General features: G+C 46.1%; 1 protein-coding gene across 2 annotated transcripts; it reads right to left on the bottom strand.

The window, feature by feature from the left end:
• Positions 1-578: 578 nt before the first annotated feature.
• LOC146870507 (somatotropin-like) lies at positions 579-17,437 on the bottom strand. 2 transcript variants are annotated; one of them, XM_085599682.1, is made up of 5 exons: positions 17,380-17,437; positions 15,756-15,919; positions 7,927-8,043; positions 2,255-2,419; positions 579-964 (listed from the first exon to the last, which is right to left on the bottom strand). In XM_085599682.1, exons 1-5 carry the CDS (start codon positions 17,387-17,389, stop codon positions 764-766), a joined length of 657 nt encoding a protein of 218 aa, XP_085455808.1. In that variant the 5' UTR covers positions 17,390-17,437; the 3' UTR covers positions 579-763. The 2 variants fall into 2 exon arrangements, with proteins under 2 accessions (XP_085455808.1, XP_085455807.1); XM_085599681.1 differs by lacking the exon at positions 17,380-17,437 and adding an exon at positions 16,050-16,257.
• Positions 17,438-22,142: the final 4,705 nt, after the last annotated feature.

The raw sequence follows: 22,142 nt of genomic DNA, 5'->3' as shown, positions 1-22,142 counted from the left end.
CACATTGGTCTCAAACCCCTTCTCACCCTTCAACTTGTCAGAGATATAAAAGAAAAGGGCTGGAGTGACACCCATTCCACTAGTGTTAGCGGAACGGCTCACAGACGCCACATCTGATAAGTGTGTAAGAACATGACTTTCTCCAAGTGGAAAAAAGTTTTTCCCGCAGACAGAAAAAAATAATAATGTGCGTTTGCACAGGGGGCTCTATTACCTCATGCGAACCTCTCTACTTTGTAGAAAAATTTGCATAGCGGAAAAAGGAGACAATCACACATATTGGTGTTAAAAGGTGCTCCTGGCACAGCATTCAATGCGTTACTTCCGGTAATGCTTATGAATCCCAAAAAGTAGTATGTCTGCGCTCGCACATAAACTTAATCTGTACTTGCGATTTGCTACAGTTTGTGATTCGGGCACCAAATAAAGACATCCAATTACATTTAGACTCAAAATAAAACACTTCTTGAGCTCTCTGTATATACTGTAGCCTGCATACCCACTAACTATAAATACATACACCTCACAATTACAATCACCTTTTTGGTTTTCACCCTTATTTATATTGACAAAGAAAATGTGCATCAAGAGATTTCTTTATATGCAGTTTTCTTTGACGAACACAGCAAACGTGAAATACAGCACAATGTACAGTCAATGATAGTAAAATTTACCATCTTCTAGAAAGAATGACTCCAAAAGGAATAGCGGCTAAAAATATTTTTAAAAATACATTTTCTTCAAACCCCCAAACTTTTGGTAATCAAATAGTGCAATTATTATCTAACATTCGTCGACATTTTATGACTTTTAAGTATGTTTCAACTTTGTGCATGTCTTTCTTGAAGCAGGATAGCAGCCCATAATTCCTAAACAAGGCATCTTCGTTTCTCTGGTTGGCATCAAAGCTGTCATAGGTGAGTTTCAGTAGAGAGAATCCCCTGGGGCTTCCGTCGTCCAGTTCCTTTAAGAGAAGGGTGTTAAAAGTGTTAGGGTAGCTTCTCACGAGACATGAAATCGTAGTAGGATGGAATTCTTGAACAATGGTGTGAAGGAGTTCTGGAAGAGACGGCCCCAAGAGTAGACGAGGCAGTGCCTGTCATATCTTGGTCTGTGTTGCTCTTTGCATATGTCTCTGAACTGGCCTGTGCTGTGCAACCCCGCACCTTCAGCCTCGATTAACTAAGTGTGTCATTTGTGGGTGACTTGTTACTGCCTCTTGGGAGTGGAACTGGAGGGTTGGGCACGCAGGATACAATGCTCTTAATATGGCTTTAACCTAAAAATATCATATAGGAGCAACTGAAGCCTATGCAGGTAACCCCAGTTTACTGCACATGCGCCTTGCTTGGTGCTAGTACTGTCTCGAGCTACTAATACAACTGCCCCTCTCATTCTGCCTTCTTGTGTCAGAGGTGCTATATCTCAGTGGTATAGCTTATTGTTGAACGAATATAGCGGAGTAATATACAATTATTGAAAAGTAACAGCATTATTAAAATCAAGTTTGTACATGGGTAGGTGAAAGTTTGTTAACGGAGATGTGTGCTCTAGAAATTGGCTAAATGCTGAATTAACATCTTCATTTTAGACCTGCAGTGAGCATATTAGTGCCATGCTTCTCTCCCTTCATGCAAAAAGGAGGCTTATTGCTTCATGAAATAATTGAATACACACATTGCACCCCCACTCCATATACACTGCATGTGTACTTTTCCATCATGAGAGAAAGTTGATCAGTTGTGTTTGCCGGAGTGTCCCCTTACGCTGTTTGAGAACCAAATTGTTCAAAGCAACTTAGGTCAAACTTTAGCAGTACATTTGAGTGCACGAAGAAACACGGTTTGTAAGAAATGTTGTTATTGTTTGAGGGGGTGGGGGTGGAAGCCCTACTCAAGCAACCACAATCCTTATCAAGGTGAACCACAAAAGTCACTAAAATAACCTGTGCTTAACCCTCTGGTAGCTTAGCACAAGCAGTCAGGCTTAACTAAAAGGCAAAGTATTTACGGAGCACACAAACAGTAATAAGTGAAAACACAATTGTTTTTAGAGCTCTGTTGTGTGGTGCAATTGACAAGATATGAGGGTACTTAAGCTTGCGACTAGCTAAAAAACAACCATTGAAAACTGTTTTATTTTATTGGGAAGATTGTGACCCTTTGACACACATTTTTGAACCAGAAAGTGCTTTTACATGATTGAAGAGATCGACTAACTGTGGAAAGAATCTCCTGTGAATGTTCAAACTCACCTTGATGAGAGTCTGAATGCCTTCCTCCAAATCTTTAAGCCTCTCGTAGACTCTCTCAGAGGTCCCAAATACAAAGCTGTTTGGGAAAAATACGTTGCTGAGGGCCTGAACTGGAGTCAGCCAAGACCGAATGAAAGTCAAAGAGAACCGCAACAATTCAATATCCTGAAAGGGGGAAAAGCAAAATTATATTTCTAGGGTGCAGGTAACCATAGGAAGTGCGTAGAAAGATAGGAGGGGATGCATGGAAATGATGCTGTCAAAGGCTTAGGGAAAATCACAAATAATTACTGAGTTACCATTGTAAATAACTGCTTCAAGCAAGAGTGGGTGCCTATATCTAGCCTCTGTGGCGGCTGCTGTTTTACGGGAGTGGCAGGCGAGGTTGGGGAGATAAATGGAAGAAAAAAAAACACCGTCTGGCCGGCCGGCCGCTCGCTCACACCCTCTCGCTCCCCTTCGGCTCCTCGACAGCAGAAAAACGCCCCCTGGCTCCTGACTCCAATGGCGTAACAAAACTTGAGAGGGCCTCCCTGCAGAGTGCAAGGAGGGGCCCCCTTCTGGAATTACTCGGGAGCTCACAGGACAGTGTACTGTGCTGAGGGGGGCCCTTGGAGCTTGGGGCCCCGCCCGCGCTGCGGGGGCCTTTGTTACGCCACTGCCTGACTCCCCATGCCAATCACAATGCTGCAGTGCAGCGTTGTGATTGGTTTGACTGCCATGGTTTGGCACTCGGACGGGAAATGGGAGCCTGGGCATATTCTCCACCCAGGCTGTAATAAAGCCTGGGTGGAGAACATGCAAAGTGTGGATGAATGTTTGGCCGGCCCGAGAGCGCCAGCCGAACATTCATGCGCAATTGTAGTGGGGGAACCACTCATCCCCCTCACCCCTGCTTTGTCAGCCCCACCCCGCACCAGTAAACGAAAAACTGAAATGATAACGTTGGTTATTATCATTTTAGTTTTCCTTTAACTACTGCTCGCAGAGCAGTGGGGAGACGCCCCTCTGCCTTAGCAGGGGAACCGCTCATGGACCTCAGCTCTGTGTTTGATAATATTGCCAGAGGGAGGCTTATGGGGAGGATGTTGGAGATGGGAATAGATCCTGTGATTGTGCATCTACTCCTTGAACTCCACGAAAATGCCGAGGGATGTATAAGCTATGGCCCAAATGGCGAGTGAACCCCACCAATTAAGATCAGGTGAGGTGTCAGACAAGGATGTGAACTAGCCTCCTACCCATTCTGCCTCTTTATCAATGATCTTGAATCATTTCTGTTGACCACAGAGGTAGATTCACCAAGGCTGGGAACCAAGCGCCTGTCGGTGCTCATATATGCCGATGATTGTGTCCTACTATCTAGAACAGGGGTAGGTTTGCAAATCCTAATCTTTCACCATGGTTTGTGGCAGGCCAATCTGTAAGCTGAGGACGTACAACGTTAGCCACACCAAATTACTTTGTGTGCCAACCTTTACAAACCTGGGGCTTCCCTTTGATAATAAAGGCACATTGAGGCATGATTTTATATCCGATAATTCTTTAATACCCATATAATTTGGGCGATTGTGGTGTTAGTCATGTTCGAAATACTTCATGATCTACATATTTGTGCATTTTTTAGGTCTCGCTGAGCCGGCGCATGCGCTACTCTGCGAGACATTTAGTATTGGGGTTTTCAAAGTGCTGCCACAGGCTTTTGGTGGCCTAACGCTTGCGTTCACGCGCGCAGCCGCCATCTTCCTCCCTTCCAGCACGATCACTTTCACCTTTTCGTGCTACTGCGCGCGCACCCATCACTAGCGTGTTTTTTTTTTTTACATTACTTCAAGCTTCCCGCGTCGCGCGGCCAATGCTTGTTATTGAAATGAACTGGTTGCAGAAAAGGGACCCCTCGGTCGGTTGAGGTTTGTACTCGCCATGGCCTCTCATCCAAAAGAATTTCATCCAGCAGGGGATTTGCTAACGTAGTTACCGTAGATTGTTCATTTTCATTAAAGTTGGATATAAAAAAAATCAAAATGTCTTCCTAAACTTGTTTTCTACATGATATCCACAGACTATGGTTACCAGCAGAGCAGGGTAGTGCTAAGGGACAGCATGTGAAGATCGGGAAATGGGTTTCTTTTTCTGTGCTCCGCTTGCTTCCTACGCAATGTATTAAAGTGGAGCACTCCCCTTCGCTCTTAATTTACAAGTACCTTTTTTTACGTTTTTGTCGTCCTGTGGAGCCCTGTTGTGACGGTGGAAGGATGTTTTCAAAAGCTGTCCTCAGTCTCCCTTCTAGTGTGTTCAGTTTGACAGGAGGAGGGGGGTGTGAATTCATCAGTTATTCCAGCCATATTTCTTTGCTCAACTGTCCATGCATCTTCCAAATCACAGGTATTTCTGTTTTTTTGCCCGTATTTTGTACCCTCATTCAGCAGCGGCCGAAACCAAGTGGTGCACAAAGTTTCACAATTTGGACAGTTATTTGCATTATTGTAATCTTACACTTGCGCCAAAATAATCCAAGACTGAAGCTTGAATAGTGAATTAGCATCCTATTCTAATTTTAGTATACTTTTTCCACCTATTCTAAGACAGAAGTTACAAAAGTAAATTAGCCTTCTGAGACAGTGCAGCCCTATTTGCCTAGAGGGCACACGTGAAAGCCAGTTCTGATGAGAGGCCAAAAGTATGTTATTTAGAGGACAGTAGGTCAGTAATCTGTGTTTACCTCAAAACTATTCCATGGTACCACAGACATGAAAGAACGTTGACAAAGGAAGTAGCTTTGGCATTTGTATTGTGAAAGAAGTGTTGATGTTGGCCCAACTACACTTTATCATAACGTCATGGGACACTGTATAGTCAGCACAAGGTTTGTTGTTGGTATTAGCTCTCACACTATCAAATTGTGAGTTTATTGACAATGAAATGCTGACTAAAGTAAGTCACTCTGTGCCTGGACGTGGCTAGATGAATATTTAGTCTGGAAATTGTCACTTTTGTAAGGGGTCCAAAAGTGTTTAAAATGAGGACAGACCCTTTCTTACTGATAAATCATGTATCTTTTTATTTACATTTTAACTGAATTATATCAAATCATCACATAATATGGAAACCTCCAAACAGCTATACAGTTATGTGTGCATTTTACATCACAATACCTCAGGCATATGTAATTGACCATGTATCTACTTTAGTCATAGATAGTCGTCAGCATGTGGGTGCGGTTAACCATTGTAGACTTCACTACCAAAATATGCATCTATCTCAGCGGAGGTGAAAAGGCTTCACTGGCTGCCTATAAGGAAAAGGACTCAATTTAAAGCTCTTTGCCTGGTCCACAAAGCATTACATGGAGAAGGCCCCGAGTTTCTTAAGCAACAATTCGCCTGGTACCTGCCAAAAAGAGCACTACGCTCGGCTGAGGCAAAGCTGATATTGGTACCCAGGGTCTACAAAGCTAGCCGGGAAGGCAGAAGTTTTGTAGCTTGCGCAGCTAAGACCTGGAATGGTCTTCCGCTGCACCTTAGATCCACAACAAATTTACTCGCTTTTAAGAAAGCCTTAAAAACCTGGCTTTTCTCTGCGTGATCTTTGTATTTGTCTCCTTCGCATGGCCCCCTTATGACTTCACATAGCGCCAGGACACCCTTGGGTAACAGTGCGCTCTACAAATAGCAATAACATAACATAACTACAATTAGGAATAGTATAAACCCCTGCACCGTATGCGTGGTTGTTTTCCATATCCACTGTTTGTTCACTTGTGAATATTTCAGATGTTGCCCCTGAACTATCGGGCCCTAATCATGCAAGATATGCCCTCAGGGGTCCTTAGATGTCTTTGGGTCTAAATTTGATAAGCTGAAGGGAGTCTTGAAAATCGATCATTGCAGGTAACCAGGTTTCGTATCCACTCTTCCTGACTCGGGGCTGTCACTCTACATCAGTACATGTCCACCTTCCGTTTGGCCAGCAGTCACGTTAGAGCTGCATATCTACGGGTCTAGGGCTGAGATGACAGTAGCAAAGTTGAACTACTGCTGCAAACAGACCCACTTAGTACCGGTCAGTAATGGACATACGCTCAAACATTGTAAGTTCTTGCACCAAGCTTATTACATGTTGATGTCCATTTAATATTGCATTACCACTGGGACCACCCCCCCTATTGTACCGCATTTCACCCAGGCCCTAGTGACGCTTCTGGGTTTAACCCCATTATTGTGTAACTTCATTTCATGAGTGGCATTCGTAACATCCAAAAGTGCATTTCAAATGCAAGACCTCTCCGAGGCTTAGACACCCCCTTAAGGAGCGAGCCCCACAGATTTGCTTCCCTCTGGGCCATCTGAGCGAGGATAGGCCAGGCCAGCATTCTGGTTCCTGCACATTTCCCGCTTAGTCATGCAGGTGATGTAGTAGCTGCTAGCTAACGTGGCATTGAGGAGGCTGACTCTAAATGTAAAACCTCAACAATGTAAACAAGCATTGACATAGCCAATAGGTCTCGCCTTTGGGACCTTATTAGTGTTTCGCCATGCAACGGTTGATGTTGCACCAAGGATATTGTGCTGCATAACTAAATACTTATAATGTCCCAAAAGCAAGACCTATTGGCTATGCCAATGCTTGTTTTATAAACCATTGATAGCTTCTCATATATGACCTGATTAGACCATAGAGGACTGTATTTCTGGGTGGACTACATTGAACATTATACACTATTCACTTTACAAGCTGCCTGTCCTGTTGCACAATACTGTCTTCCTTCCTTTAAATATGCGTATTTTTTACTTAGATGGATGGATTTCTGACGTGGCGCTGCTTACGGTACATATTTATCATGAGTCTTATTTGCTGTATTACTTGTATGAATGAATTGTAATCTTTTTTGGTTTTTAACCGAATAAAGATTTATTGATTGACTTGACTGCTCCTACCACTTAGAAGTGAAAAAGCTCTTAGGACAGGAAACAATATAATATGACCTGCATTGAAGAATTCTCGACTAGTTGGGAAAAGACTGGGGAGTGCTTAACATATGTTTGTCCCTGAAGTGCTGCTGCTTAAATCTATACTCAGCTCGATGGGTCCATAAAGGATGGACTCCTACTAGCCCCACAAGGTAAAATGGGGTTCAGAACTTCTCAAAGAGTGCGTCCTTCTGTGAACTATCTTTTCCCAGGGCTGGGACGAAGGAACCGTCCCAAGAGACAGTTGTTACGCTGTCTACCATTGTCTTTGTGTGCTTGGCTGACCAGCTTAAATCGGAGGGTAAATGTTGCTTTTTCTGACCTCCTTAGTCTCAGTATTAGTTTACCTGCCTTCAAGGAGACACCTAATGAAGTGGTCAGGACCCCAGCAAAGGTGTTGAAGGTAACAAACTATGGCGTTTCTACTGGGAAATCCACAGTAAGCCCAAGAGCAATGTTATCCCACCCTATGTACCACCCAACATCAAGGCTTGAACCATTACATTACAGTTTATTCACTTACATGGGATTAGAGCTGGCTGCTGACATCATAAATCAGGACATTTGATTTAACTTTTAAATTAAATGTAGTAAAGAATCAAAATGCTTTATATGATCAATATGACATCTCATGAATATTTTCCCAAAACCTTGGCAGCCAGTCGGAACGAAAAATCTTCAAGCACTCGTGTGGTCACTTACCGACCTCTGCTGTGCATCGTCTTTCCCAGTTGGGGCCGGAATGGTCTCAGAGCAGCAGAATGCTGTCTGTGAATTCCTGCTCGTGTGCCTCTGTTCATTAGGAATATAAGTGCGCTCCTGTTGAGATAATGTAACGGATTACAAAAGAAGTGATGGGACAACACCACAGTTGAGGTATACCATAAACGCATCACACCCCAAGTGATTGCCACATACTTCATGATACAATAGTTTCAAGACTTGGCCTACAAGGGGATACCTGCAATAATTTAGATATAAACATGCAACGAAATTACCCTTATTGATTGTATTTCATATCACTTTTCATGTGAAATCCAGTTACACTTCAGCAACCACCTTAATGCTTTTTACACATAAACTTGCCTAGGGCCTGTAGAGAGGAGGAGTTAAAGATTGGGGAGGAGTTGCAAAGACTTTCCTTTCTAGATGTATGGTAGAGCTTATGAAAGTATCAAACAGTATAACCCAGTCAGGTTACCAGAATGCCCACAGTTAATATGTAGCACAAAGATATCTATGTTAGGTCTCATCTCCTTCCTTGTGGCCAGGGGAGCTGGCCTAGGAACTGGATAACTAGGTTTCAGTCCCCACCCAATCTCAACATCCCTCTAATTCTGAGTAAATCACATAGGGCCTAATTTAGACTTTCTTTTACTCTGTCTGTGTAAACCTTCCTCCAAGGGCCCAAGGGAGTACGGGCCATCGGAGTTAAGCCATCCGAACATACGCACTATTTAGAGACGGCTGTCAGATGGCTTTTTTGGACTATCTGCCACCTCTAGTAATATCCTGGTAGTGAGAGACATTAAAAATAAAAAATAACCCAAACACCATGGGAACAATCTCCCAAGTTGTTGGGTTGTGGGAGAGGCGATACTTTTTTTCTTTCCCAATGTTTTTGGTAAAGAGAAAATTAAATTTTGATAAAGCGTCTGTCATCAATGAGAGACACACCCCAAAATTAATGACTTGGTATAAACAGTCCATATGATTGTTAGACATATATTATGTTATCATCGTGCATAAATCATTTTTGCATGTGTTACATGTGTTTTAGAAATAGTAACAACAACATTCTAGCAAGTTATAGCATTTGTAAGAAAAATGGAGCAAGCTGATTTGACCGGGAGCCTCGTCCTATCATTCTCATTTCAAAAGGAGAAAGGAGTATTTTCTCAATGTATTATGTTAAAACAGCAAAAATAGTATGGAATGTGTTTTTAATGCTTCAGTTTTACTAAATTGTAGTCTTATCCTATACCTATTATGCAAACAGCAAAAAGGTTATTAAAGCATTCCTCTGTTTATTCAATATCCTTAACACCTGTATTTGATATTCTCCCCCACTTCCAGTTCCTCTCTTAGGCAGACAGCACAGAGAGATGCCTCAGAGTCCCAAAGTATCCCAAACAATTTCTAAGCAAGGCACTCCGAAGAATAGAACTGTTGATTAGGCATAACAGCCACAAATTAAATGGCAACCCAGGGCCAGGGCCCAGCTCGTCTTCTCAAAACACTGATAACAGTTTACCCACTTTTTTGATAAATAAGCACTCATCAAAACAAAGCTCAGAACCAGGGATTGTTGTGGGACACCCAACCTGGCATCAATGTAAGCATATCACAAGCAGTTAAAACTTCCTTTTCTCAAATCAGAATCCTAAAAAAGCCCACCCATTCACATCCGGATACCGCACTTTCTAATGGGGGTGATCAGCTCAAGAGTAGTCTATGGCAACCCTTTATACCTAGGGATGCCGGCCTTCCAAGTTTAAACCAAAAAGTGGAGAGGAAGACTGATTTTCACATTAAATACACATGATCCTCTTGAATGTTATTTCAAGAGCATACATTGGCTTCCAGCCAAGACAGACGCTTGTCTTCATGCTTAGAATGCACAGCCCCCACATGCATGTGAGATACATTTGAGATGTACGGCCCTCCACACAACCTACACTCATCAAAGTTTGACCCCTGTTCATCCACACAACCAGTGCAAGCACAGGGGGGGACAGTCTTCTTCAGTGGCAGCTCCTTCCCACTGGGGTGACCTGCCCACACAATCACTGCTAAAGTATGGGGGAGACCAAGGACCCTCCTGTTCTAACCCTTTTAAGTATAGTGCCCATTGTGCATTGTTAAGTATGGATGCTTACACTACGTCTGGTCGATGTATGTCGACGTTGCATATTCCCTCGGGTCTAGGTCACTGTGGTGTAGCGGTCTAGTGTTGTACGCGCCGCCCCGTGACGTCACAGGATGTCCGGTGGCGGCCATTTCGGGAACGGAGTACGAGCGCCGAATTCGAACTGTAAGGAGCTTCGAGCCGGCGCTCCTGTGAGTGAATAAAGTACATGAGACCACACCACGTGTACTGGTGGTTATTAGTAGGTGGGGCAGCAGGGAACAACATTACAATGGCGACGAGGATGGGATTTTGAAGGGGGACGTCGCAGGTCACCCGAGTGTACCACGCAGCACCTGCAGCCCACCGGCAGCCATCTCATGACCCACAGGAGCGTGGCAGCGCGACGGAGTCAGCGTGCGCCGCAATAGCGCTGAAGGACCCTAGGGGACACCACTCGACGCGCCGCGGCAGGAAAACCCCGCAAAGCAGAGGCCCAGCAGGCCGGGGCACGGCGCGCGTCCCGCCCTTAACCGGTAGAGTGCGGAGTGCACCCTGGAAGACGCCAGCAGCAGCCCCGTGGACAGGAGCAGTCCGGGCACGGTGGACAACGGGGGAAGCGGCGCTAGCGGAGAGGAAGAGGCAGTGAGCTCGCCCACGCCCGGAAGAGGTCGAGCTAGAAGCAGGAGGAAGATGGCCTCCCAAGCGTGCTCCTTAACAAATCCGGTACCGTTCTTAGCAAAGCCAGGGGCACCTGAGATGCCGTGGGAAGACTGGAGGATGTACTTTGTCAACTATCTAGAAGCACTGGAGGAGGAGAGTGACACACCATACACAAGTTCACGACGGAAGAAAATTCTCCTGCACAACCTGGGTCCGGCTGGACAACGAGTATACCAGGACTTGGTGAAGGCCGACAGATCAGCAACGGATGTCGACGTGTTTCGACACGCGTTAGAGGATCTGGACGCGCACTATCGTCCAGTGGTGTGCACGGCAATCGACAGATACAACTTCTACCACCGGAAACAATGCAAAAGCGAAACAGTAGACGAATACGTAGCCGCCCTACAAAAACTGGCTTTAACGTGCAAGTTTGGTAACCTCCAGGAGGACCTGATTCGGGACCAGTTCATTATGCACACCGTAAACACGAGTATCCAAGAGAAGCTATGGACCAATGGGGATGCCCCACTGAAAACGGTGGTAGCGCTAGTAAAGAAGGCAGAACTCTCCAGAAGATGCGGTGAAGCGGCCAAGCGTGAGAACCCCCCAGGACAGACCGTGTGCAAGGTGGAGGACCGGAGGACGACGGACAACAGACAGCCGGGAGGGCCACAGGGCACACGATCGAACAGAAGGTTCAACCCCAGGACGCAAAGAATGCAAGGACAAAGGCAGAGTAACAAGACGGCCTGCTACAGGTGCGGCAGCGACAACCATGCAGCCAGCGACAAACGATGCCCAGCATTTGGCGCCAAATGTCTGTATTGCGGACTCATCGGGCACTACGAAAAGGTATGCCGGAGGAAGTCCCAAAGGCAAGAGGTGAAGTTCGTAGCCCCGGGGACGCGGGAAGAAGACGACGACGAAGGAGAAATGGAAGAGGATGAAATCCTGATCATAGAAGAGCAGGTGCTGGGCATAGAGGCCGTAACGGACAGAAAACCCCGGTGCGACATGAACATCGGAGGGATACAGACCACCATGGTGGCCGACTCAGGATCACCCTACACCATAGTGCAAAGAAAGATATGGGAGGAAGAGTTCGCGCCCAAAACGACATATTACTTGAGGCCCACGGATATCCATCCCGTGACCTTCACGGGAGAACCGATACCCATGGTAGGGTATTGTCCGCTCACCTTCGAATTCCGAGGACGCACATGTGAAGGAAAACTGTATGTGGCGGAGAAGGGACCTTCGGTGTTGGGCTGGAGAGACCAAGGAGCGTTGGGCATAAAGTTGAACCCAGGTGGGCACATGCAAGTCCTCATGACGGAGGACGGCCCGGACATGGAAGGAAGGCGTTGGAAAGAAGAGTTCCCTGAAGTATTCAAAGACACCATCGGCCGGATGGCGAAGTTCACGCACAAGATACAACTGAAAGAAGGAGCAACACCAGTGACCCACAAGGTGCGCAACATACCCTTCCAGAGGTTAGAGGATAATGGCGTAATCGAGGCGATAGACAACGCGGAATGGCTGGCACCCTTGGTCGTAGCGCAGAAGCCCAACGGGAAGGTGAGACTGTGTGTCGACCTTAGAGAGCTGAATAAGAATATCGTCGTCGACAAGTTTCCCTTGCCTAGGATCAACGAGATGCTAGCGAAGACCCACGGAGCACAGTGGTTCTCCACAGTGGACCTCACATCCGCCTATCACCAGATTGCCCTGCATAAGTCATGCAACCATCTAACATCCTACATAACACCGTTTGGGTGCTATAAGTTTCTGAGGATGCCGTTCGGACTTGCGTCCGCGGCAGCGGTCTTCCAGAAGCTGATGCACAAGCTATTCCACAGGAAGATGGGCATCCAATACTTTCAGGATGATATCCTAGTGATGGGGGCCACCCGAGAAGAACACAACAAGAAACTGGCAGAAGTCCTGGCGGTGTTGCAGCAGAATGGGCTTACCGCCCAATGGGACAAATGCAAGTTCAGCGTAAACACCGTAACCTACCTGGGCCATGAAATAAGCAAGCACGGCATAGAACCCAAATCATCAAACGTCGCTGCAATAAGAGATGCGCCTACGCCATCGAGCAAAGAGGATGTACGTACCTTCCTGGGCATGGCGGAGTTTTATAGCAAATTCGTAGCCCACTTTGCCTCCAAAACGCATCTCATGAGGTCACTCCTCAAGAACAAGTCCACCTTCGTCTGGACGGGAGAGCATCAATAGGAGTTTGAGGCAATGAAGAAGAACATCAGCGAAGCGGTGCTGATCCACGGATATGATCCGGAAGCCCCCACCATGCTGATGACAGATGCCAGTGATCGAGGGCTGGGGGCAGTCCTCATGCAAAAGACAGCAGAAGGGGGCGTATCTACGATCAGTTTCGCATCGCGGGCGCTAGCGCCGAACGAAAGCAAGTTCAGCGTCATTGAAAAAGAGATGCTAGCGGCTGTGTGGGCGATGGAGAGGTTCCGGCAATTGCTGTGGGGAGGACGGTTCTTGCTGCGAACGGATCACAAGCCGCTAGTGAAGGTCCTCAAGTCAGGGGGGCATGAGCATGCGACACCGAGGATCGCGAAAATGACACTCCGGCTGTTGGACTACATCTACGACGTGGAATACCTACCAGGCCACCGCAACGGTGTGGCGGACTTCCTGAGCAGGGCGGCGGCCAAGGAGACCGCAGAAACTCAAGAAGAAGGAGGCTGGGAAGACTACGCGGTAGCCTTCACAGGCGACCATGAAAGAGCAATAAGTGCCCAGGAATGGGAAGAGGAGTACAGCAAGGACGATCAGTTGAGTGCAATCAAAACATACGTAACTAAAGGATGGCCAGAGAAGAGATTGTTGAGCGAGGAGCTGAAACAATTTTGGGAAGTGAAGGAAGAACTGTCCCTAGGAGACAACCCAGGGTTCTTGCTGCGCGGCAACAAAGTGGTTCCTCCCATCGCATTGAGACAACGCATACTATCTCTCACCCATGAAGGACATTTGGGCATTGTAAAGACCAAAGGAAGAGCCAAGGAGGACTACTGGTGGCCGGGGATAGATCTGGCAGTAGAACGGCATGTACGAGGGTGTGAACATTGCAGCAACGCAGACAAAACACAAAGGATGCTAAGACCACCACTGGGCAAATTTGCGTGCCCGGATAACCCGTGGGAGGAGATCTCGATCGACGTCCTGGGACCCATCACGGACGCGAACGAGATCCAGAAGTACATCACCGTAGTGGTAGACCGGTATTCCAAGTGGCCGGAAGTCCACGTGGCAGACAACGCGGAGACGGAGACGATTCTGGAATTCCTGACGGATATCTTCATAAGGGAAGGAATACCCAAAGGGATTATGAGCGACAACGGCCCGCAATTCACCTCCAGCAAATGGGGTACATTCATGGACCGAAACGGAATTTCCATACGGCACACTCCCATCTACCACCCAGCCGGGAACGGCGCGGCGGAGAGGTTCAACAGAGTGATCATGGGTTCTGTCCAAGCCGCCATAAGCCAAGGGAAAGACTGGGAAAAAGAGTTGAAAAGGCCGATGTGGGCGTATCGTATCATCCCCACGTCAACGGGGTACAGTCCCTTCCGGGTGCTTAGGGGGCGAGAACCCTTCACGAAGGACAATGTGGCCTGGAAGCGACTCACCGTACAGAGCCATTGGTCCCCGGCGGTGGTGCGGAAAAATTGGGAGAAGGCACATGCAGTGTATACAGAACACTACGACAGGGCACACAACACGAAGGAGGTGGCCCTAGGAAAAGGGGAGTGGGTGAGAGTCAAGCTACCCACCATGCAAAAGAAGGGAGACAGCAAGTTCACGCCGCCGTTCCAAGTGCTGGAACCATACTCACGATCAGCGCTTCTCAGCGACGGGAAGATATGGTCACAGAACCGCATGGCGAGATGCTTACCCGCAGGAGAGAAAACAGCGGCAGAGGCGACGCCAGCAGAGACACCCAACAAGGCGGCGAGTTCCGCAGAAGAAGGGGAAAGCCCTCCAAGAGACACGGGACGCAGTCCCCAGGCTGAGGGGAGACACAGCGCTGGAGGGAAGAAGGAGCAGGAAGGGGAAGCCCGAGAGGACAGAGCGGGCAGTGCTAAAGGACAGGCAAGCCGGGAAGGTGAAGAAGGGACACCTGACATGCAGAGCATGACCACCACCCCGAGAACAGGTGAACCTGACCGGCAGACGCGACGGGGAAGAAGAATCATACTGCCCCGGAAGTTTGGAGAATATTGCATGGACAACAAGTAAGACTGTACAAGTTACAGGGGTTCTGTTGGGAGGTTGTTTGGTAAAGGGGGAGATGTGGTGTAGCGGTCTAGTGTTGTACGCGCCGCCCTGTGACGTCACAGGATGTCCGGTGGCGGCCATTTCGGGAACGGAGTACGAGCGCCGAATTCGAACTGTAAGGAGCTCCGAGCCGGCGCTCCTGTGAGTGAATAAAGTACATGAGACCACACCACGTGTACTGGTGGTTATTAGTAGGTGGGGCAGCAGGGAAGAACATTACAGTCACTGCACCCACCACTGCCCAGCCCTGGCCCCATTCCCATGTAACCACAGTGGGACATCTGTGTGTATCCCATGTAACTAGGCAACTCTTAGTCTGTTCCCTTCTGTACCTAATGCTCTGCGCCAAGAAGCAGTCAAGTGTTGAAGCACAATATAGGCAAACAAAACATACTCGTGTTTAGCCTGCATGTTCCAGCGATGACCAGGCGGCCGACAGTGCCATTCGGCAGCTCTGAGCTCCACGTGTAGCAGTCACACTCCTTCCAGTGGAGTTGACCTCTGACCTCAAAGTCAGCACAGCTGCACTGCATTCCTTAACGCGCTCAGCAGTCTCTATTGCTCCCTGTGTAACCTGGCACTGGCTCGCATTCTAGGAAAGTTGATGCATGTCGTGCAATACACTTTCAAAGACAGAAGCTCGCTATTGTACAATGCACAGAAAACGCGACTTGAAAAAGAAATCTGCGTCCATACTTACAAACTCTTGGTATATGTCGGCGGCGAGGAAGTGTAAATGCTGCGCCCGAATCACCACGTTATTGAAGAGATTCGTCAGGGACAGGCCAGGGAAAGCTGACACCCCCTCAGGGCGCTGCAGTATTAAGGCGAAGACCGCGAGGAGCGCGGGAGAGAAGCACAACCCTGCCAAGAAATAAAGCAGTCAGACCAGCCCCAGCCAGCACAGCGTTTGCAAACATACCCTGGCGACCCGATTCGGAAAGCTGTTTGTGCGCCTCAGAAGCGGGTTGTGAAAATGGCAGCATTCATTCACCTGTCAAACCCCAGCTCTCGAGTCCTAGAATCATGAAAGGTGGGAATTAAGTGGATGTAGTCGCGTGTGGGTCCGCAAACCTGCAGGCAGGTGCTGATATATTGGTAGACCTAACCGGAGCAAAGCATCGCTGTTTAATGGGCCAAAGCCCCTGAGATGTTGATTTAGGCGGTTTTTTAGGTCTCGCCTGACCCAGCGCATGCGCTGGTCTGGCGAGACTTATTGAGAGGGCTCCAAAAGTGCTACCAGGCCAGCCTAGAGCTACAGTGCATGTGCGCAGGCGCGAGCGCCGCGCTTTACCGCGATTACTTTTACTTTCGCGGCCGCTCGGCCGCTTTGATGTTTGTTCGCGATCACTTTCGCGGCCGCACGGCCGCTTTGCATAGCCAATAGGTCTCGCTTTTGGGACCTTTATAAGTATTTAGTTATGCAACTGTTGCTTGGCTAAACACTTATAAGGTCCCAAAGGCGAGACCTTTTTTACAGTGAATCCGTGCTCTAAGAAGAAGGGGGTAGCGTGGAGGGGAGGGGGGGGGGGGGGGGATTCTCATACAGGCTGGCGAAGGACCTCAGTTGCCATGAATTGGATTCTTTGTTAAAGGAAAGGTTCGGTCACTGCTATTTGCCCACCCACCCGTCAGAGGCAGAGGACAGTCTGGAAATCTTTGGTTTTCTGTCTAGGTAGCTCTGCCTATGCTTTCTGTGGTCACTTCTTGGGTGGTGGAATCAGGTCTTTGATGTGTTAAAGTCAGTGTTTCTATCAAGTGTTGTTCAAAAACAGACTTGTTGGCACCTCAATAAACAGAATTATATTTCACTCCTAAAACAAGAACGGTTCAAGGTCTAAATGCCCTTTGACCCCAGTCCACCACCCAAGATAGCAGCTTTATGCAATCTCACCGTTACTGTGTCTTTCTTATATGAAATTAATTTATCCTGTAACAAAAAACATGGATTTCTCCGTAGCTGCTTCATGCTCGAGAAACGTTGTGGGCGAATAAAACATTCTCTTCTGCTGTTCCATAAAACAATTACATTTAGGACACATAAATAGTTTTTGGAGAAAACAGACAAGCTACCAAGAACGAGAAAACAGACAAGCTACCAAGAACACAACCTAAAGAGAGGCACACTAAGGTACTTGGAATAAACTGTCCAGTTTAGGTATTCTTGGTGGTAGTGCAGGTCTTAATTAAAGACAGTGCAATAATAAAAATTGTAATGTTGCACAACTTGAGAATGTACAATTTTGGGCAGAAGCTAGAGGGTATTGTTTGAAAATACTGCATAATTTAGGAAAAGTTTATCCATTCAATTAAAATTAAATTACCTGCTGCCATTTTCCTCTTGGTCTTAAGCTGTGTGGTTGCTCAGGGCTTGAAAACAGAGGTCTTTTGGTTTATTTGCCTGCTGACCGTCAAAGCATTTTATACACAAAGAACCTATTGGTATTTATCAATTAAATGTTTAAATGTAAACATAATTCACGCTGACCAACCAGCTCAGCTCTCTGTTCATCCATATATTAACATATTGAAGGTGCCCGTGGCCTCCTGCTTACCTTACTGATACATAATTATGAAGGCTGTTCTATGTTTACATTCACTAGTGCTAGCTGCTGCCTGATCATTCCCAAGAAGTCATTCATGAAATATAGGATAGGCAGTGGGGGTCCAATTACCCAGAATAGTGGTTTTTTTTTTACTTCTAGGTAGTGCGCTTGAGATACCATAATTTGTACTACTTGGGGAAGTGCCTTGTGTCTTTGTGCTTCGGGCGACTCGACCCCAGTTTCCGAGATTATATGGGTTATCATTGAGGAGGTGTGCACAAATAAACCTTGTGTTATCCTAGTTTGGAAATATATTGTTTGACAAAATCTGATTTACAGCTGAAAAAGCATATTTTACTCGAATTCTCTGTGTCCCTAATTTCAGTTATAGGGTAGATAGATTTGGAAGATGACACTCACTGTGATTCACTGTAGAAATGAAGCTTTGCGTGTGCACAAACACTACGGTTCCTGTCAAGGGACAAACAAAAGCTGTGCATGTGCACACTCTCTGAGAAGTACAATGAATATACAGACTGCTGGTAACATAGTCCCTACTCTTGGTCTCTTCCGGAATCTGCTCTAGATCTGGGTGTGGGACGAGAATGCAGGAATCAACATTGGACACTTGGAAAACTTGATGTGACACTTGATAAATCAGTCGTGCTATCACCAGAAGCGAACAGCATCAGGAGAGAATGTGTTTATTTTCAACATATGCTATGCTAACCATAAACGCTAGCTGGAATTCTCCTGATCTCATCAGTGTTAACTGTGCTGACTACCGAGGTAGTGACAAGTGCGTCCAGTATAGTTTTTACCATGATGTAGTCTATGACATCCAAGTGCTCAAGGAGAAACAATTTTTTGGGTGTCTTTGCACTCCTGCTTATCGTGATCTGAAAGTATTTCAGGTTCTCATTTTGCACAGGAGCTTACCGTCATCTTTGTATTATTGTGTCTGGACCCGTTTTGAAGACCAGGGAGCAGACAGGCGCTAGTGGGGTTGAGGCCTTTTACATTTGCTATCATAGACCCAGCCCTCCTTTGGCTCTACAAACTGGGCCAAGTACAACACTTTAGCACATGACTCTAAGTGGTAGCGTAGGCGAGCAGTCACATGCTTCTCTTCTCAGGGAGGCTAGTGTGGGGGTTACTCACGGACAAGAATCAATACCACCCCCACAGCAGTGCAATAAAATCAATGTCTAGCACAGTGCTTTTCTTTGTAGGGAAATACAAGAACTTTTACTACACATAAATATAGAAGATCGCTACAAATTCAGTTATGCACAAATACCTGATTCCTGGCTGCAGAGCTTGGTGCTTTTAGGGGCCTCCGCTGAGTAGACCATCACCTGCCTTTATTGGGTACTTCCCGCTTGGGTACCAGGTTCTCCACCCCCTCGTAGTAGGGTCAGAGTCAATCAGGTATACTGGTGGGTGGGGTTTCTGAATCTGACCCGCGCTCCTTCATGGTAAGCCTTAACTTGCACCTAGATACTGTATAGCGCAACCAGATGACCGCATTTGGCGATTACCACTTTTTGGCCCTATTTTTACATTTAAACTTTAAAACTTCTTAACTCTGGTTTCCTTTATTGAATTTTTATTCATTTTGGTGTCATTTTATTTATCAACATTTACTCTGTTTTTCTAAATTGGTTTGGGATTTTTCTTCTGTTGTGTTTCGACTTTATTACTGTTTTGGTATTGCATAAATACTTTATATACTGCCTCTAAGTTTATCCTGTCTGCTCTGTGACAAACCTACCAGTGAGTTGAGCTCTGGTAATTTAGTGATGTTAAAGGTTCACCCTGACAAAGATTGTGTTTATAATGTGAGGAAGGTACTCACCTCCCCCCACCCCAAGTAATACTCTAATTTCTTAAAGTGGGCCTCTGCCTACATGGAGTAGTGGGCAAATAAAATGGACTGGAATGCAGTACAAGTGATTGCCAATCGCTGAGATTAATTCAAGCATTCCATCCATCACATTATTTTTGTTGCACTTCCTGGTAACCAGTCAGTTTTGCCTTTTGGTTATACAATTCCTTCATTTTCACTTGCCTAGTCTGAAGGTTTTCCTTTGCCTGATATATATTGCACCATTAAATTCCTGAGGCCAATCAAATACTCAATCACCTCCTAAATCCAACTTCCTTCTGTGGACTCTCATTGTAGGCAAATGAGAGACATGGCAGGAAAACTTCTTTCTTCATCCTGAGGTTGTCAGGTAGAATTCCCTATTATGCTCTTCAATGTTTTGTTAAATTGCTCCACTAACCCATTGTTTTGTGGATGGTATGCCATGGAGAAGTGGTAAATCAACCCAGCTTTCTCCCTCATCTCTCGCCTGTATGAGGAGATGAAGTTTGTTCCCCGGTCGTAAAGTACTATCTATGAAAATCCGACCCTTGTAAAGATCGCTAGGAGAACCCTAGCTACCACATTTGCCGGTGTGGTCCTCAAGAGTAGCACCCATGGATAATTGTTAGTGTGATCCACTACAATCAAGATGTAATTGTTACTGATGCGGAGGATGGGTCATATGGACTAACACGGTATAACCCCGCTAACTCGAATGGAACACCTACAATGGATTGAGACACTAATGGCGCCCTAGTCTTACCTCCTGACTTCCCAGTCAATCGACAAGTAGGAAAGATGTTACAGAACAGCCATGTTTTTCTCTGTATCCCTGGCTAGTAGAACAGAGGATCCAGCGTGTCCTTGGTCTTTCTATTGTCCAAGGTTCCTTCTAAGAAACCTTGTTGGCCAGTGTCGGCAGGAAATTCTTGTCATTTGGTGGAACCCCTGCCCTTTTGCTAATGACTAGTCTAGGATTCACCGGCTGATTGTACAGCAGGCCATCTTCCCAGCCAACAGTGTCTTCTGACCACTCCTTTACAAACCTGTTTCTAGGCTTCCTTCCAAAGTCCCACAAGCGTAGGACACTCAACCTGTGCCTTGCACAATTCTTCCCTGGTAGGTGCTCCAAAAGCTAATAACCCATGTCTTAATGGCAGTGGCCCCAACGCCGGGTATGTCTCGGGTATCTCACTCTCCTCTCTGTCTGGAGCAGGAACAGTGAATGCCTCAGCCAGTGTCCTTTAAGTGTCAGCCTTAATCTGCTGCCTACATTGTTCTGGTTCCTGCAAATCGGAAATGGTCCTTGTCTCTTCCGGAAACTGACTTGCAACCTGTACTCTGGTCAACACAGATAACATTGCCCAAGCCATATAGGCTTCTAGTCCTTGTACTAAACCAGGGGCAATCACATCATTGCCCAAGGGACATCCAGCAACATGCGTCTCTTGCACTCCCCAGATCTTCAATGGCTGATCTACCATTAAGCTCAAACTCAACTCGGGAAATTGGTTACTCCATGTCCCCTCCACTGACTACTAACCATCTAGTGATAAAACCTGGGAGAATCTTTTTGGTTAGAGATACTTTCTTTCCACCATAATTCTATGAGCTCCTGTATCCCTTAGGACAGGCACCTGCCTCTCATTAATACAAGCCTCCAGCATAAACCTGATCATGTTTGGGTGTATGTGTTCCAGAGCATCTGGGTCCCTTTTCCAAATGTCCGTAGCAACTAGGTTAAGAGCAACGGAGCTCTCTATGGTCCCTTCCTCTGTAGTTAGCATGCATTCTATGACGGATTTGGGTGGTACAGAGTCTTTCAGCTGACCATCTCTCTTGAAATGTCCCTGCTCATGGCATTTGTAATAAGTTATCACTTTGGGCCTGGGAGAACCTTCCTGTCCCCATTTTTTCTTCCTTTGTTCCTTACTAGAAATCCCTTTATGCATCAGTCCCCCTTTGGAACCTTGGAAATTGTCCTGGCCCTTATCCTCCGGTTTGTAATCAGTCAGTGGAGAGTTCCCCTACCCTTTTGACTTAGAGCCTTACTGCTCCAGAACTTTGTTAAACCTGTTGGATAGCATTTTGTCAACCAACACTGTAAGTGTCCCTTTAACCTTCTGTGTCAGATCAGATGGCTATTGTGTAAGTGGGGTAGAGCACTACTCTAATCATCAGCTGGTTCAGGGCATAAAAATGTGTAGCCTCCATTCCTCTCACCCACTCGTTCCATTCTTGCAAAACAGCATGAATCCAAGTTTCAACTGAAACACTAACTGCTCGTTTGATGTTTTTAAACCTTTCCCTGTATTGAGATGGTTGCAGCTATTTTGAAAAAGCTGTAGCACCGGGTTCAGTGTTGATTAACATTAATAAATCGCGCAAACTCTAGACAGACAACCACATAATATACATTCTGACAGACAGCATTGAAAAAATATTGTTAATTTTATTAATCTTTTTTTAGTATATTTTATAAATTTAGCAAAATATAAATAAATTCAATTTATACATGATTTACTTCTAAATACATTACAACATATATTGCACAAATCAAACCTCAATTTGATATGAGGTAAACAATTAAACAGCATATTGAATTTTCCACATTCTATGTTATCAAAACACAATTCACAATACAATTGAAATCATATATAAAAAACACTGG

Source organism: Triturus cristatus, chromosome 1_1 (genome assembly GCF_964204655.1).
Source record: "Triturus cristatus chromosome 1_1, aTriCri1.1, whole genome shotgun sequence".
Taxonomy (NCBI): Eukaryota; Metazoa; Chordata; class Amphibia; order Caudata; family Salamandridae; genus Triturus; species Triturus cristatus.
Note: the sequence above shows the minus strand (reverse complement) of the source record. Positions and strands in the feature narration are given on the sequence as shown.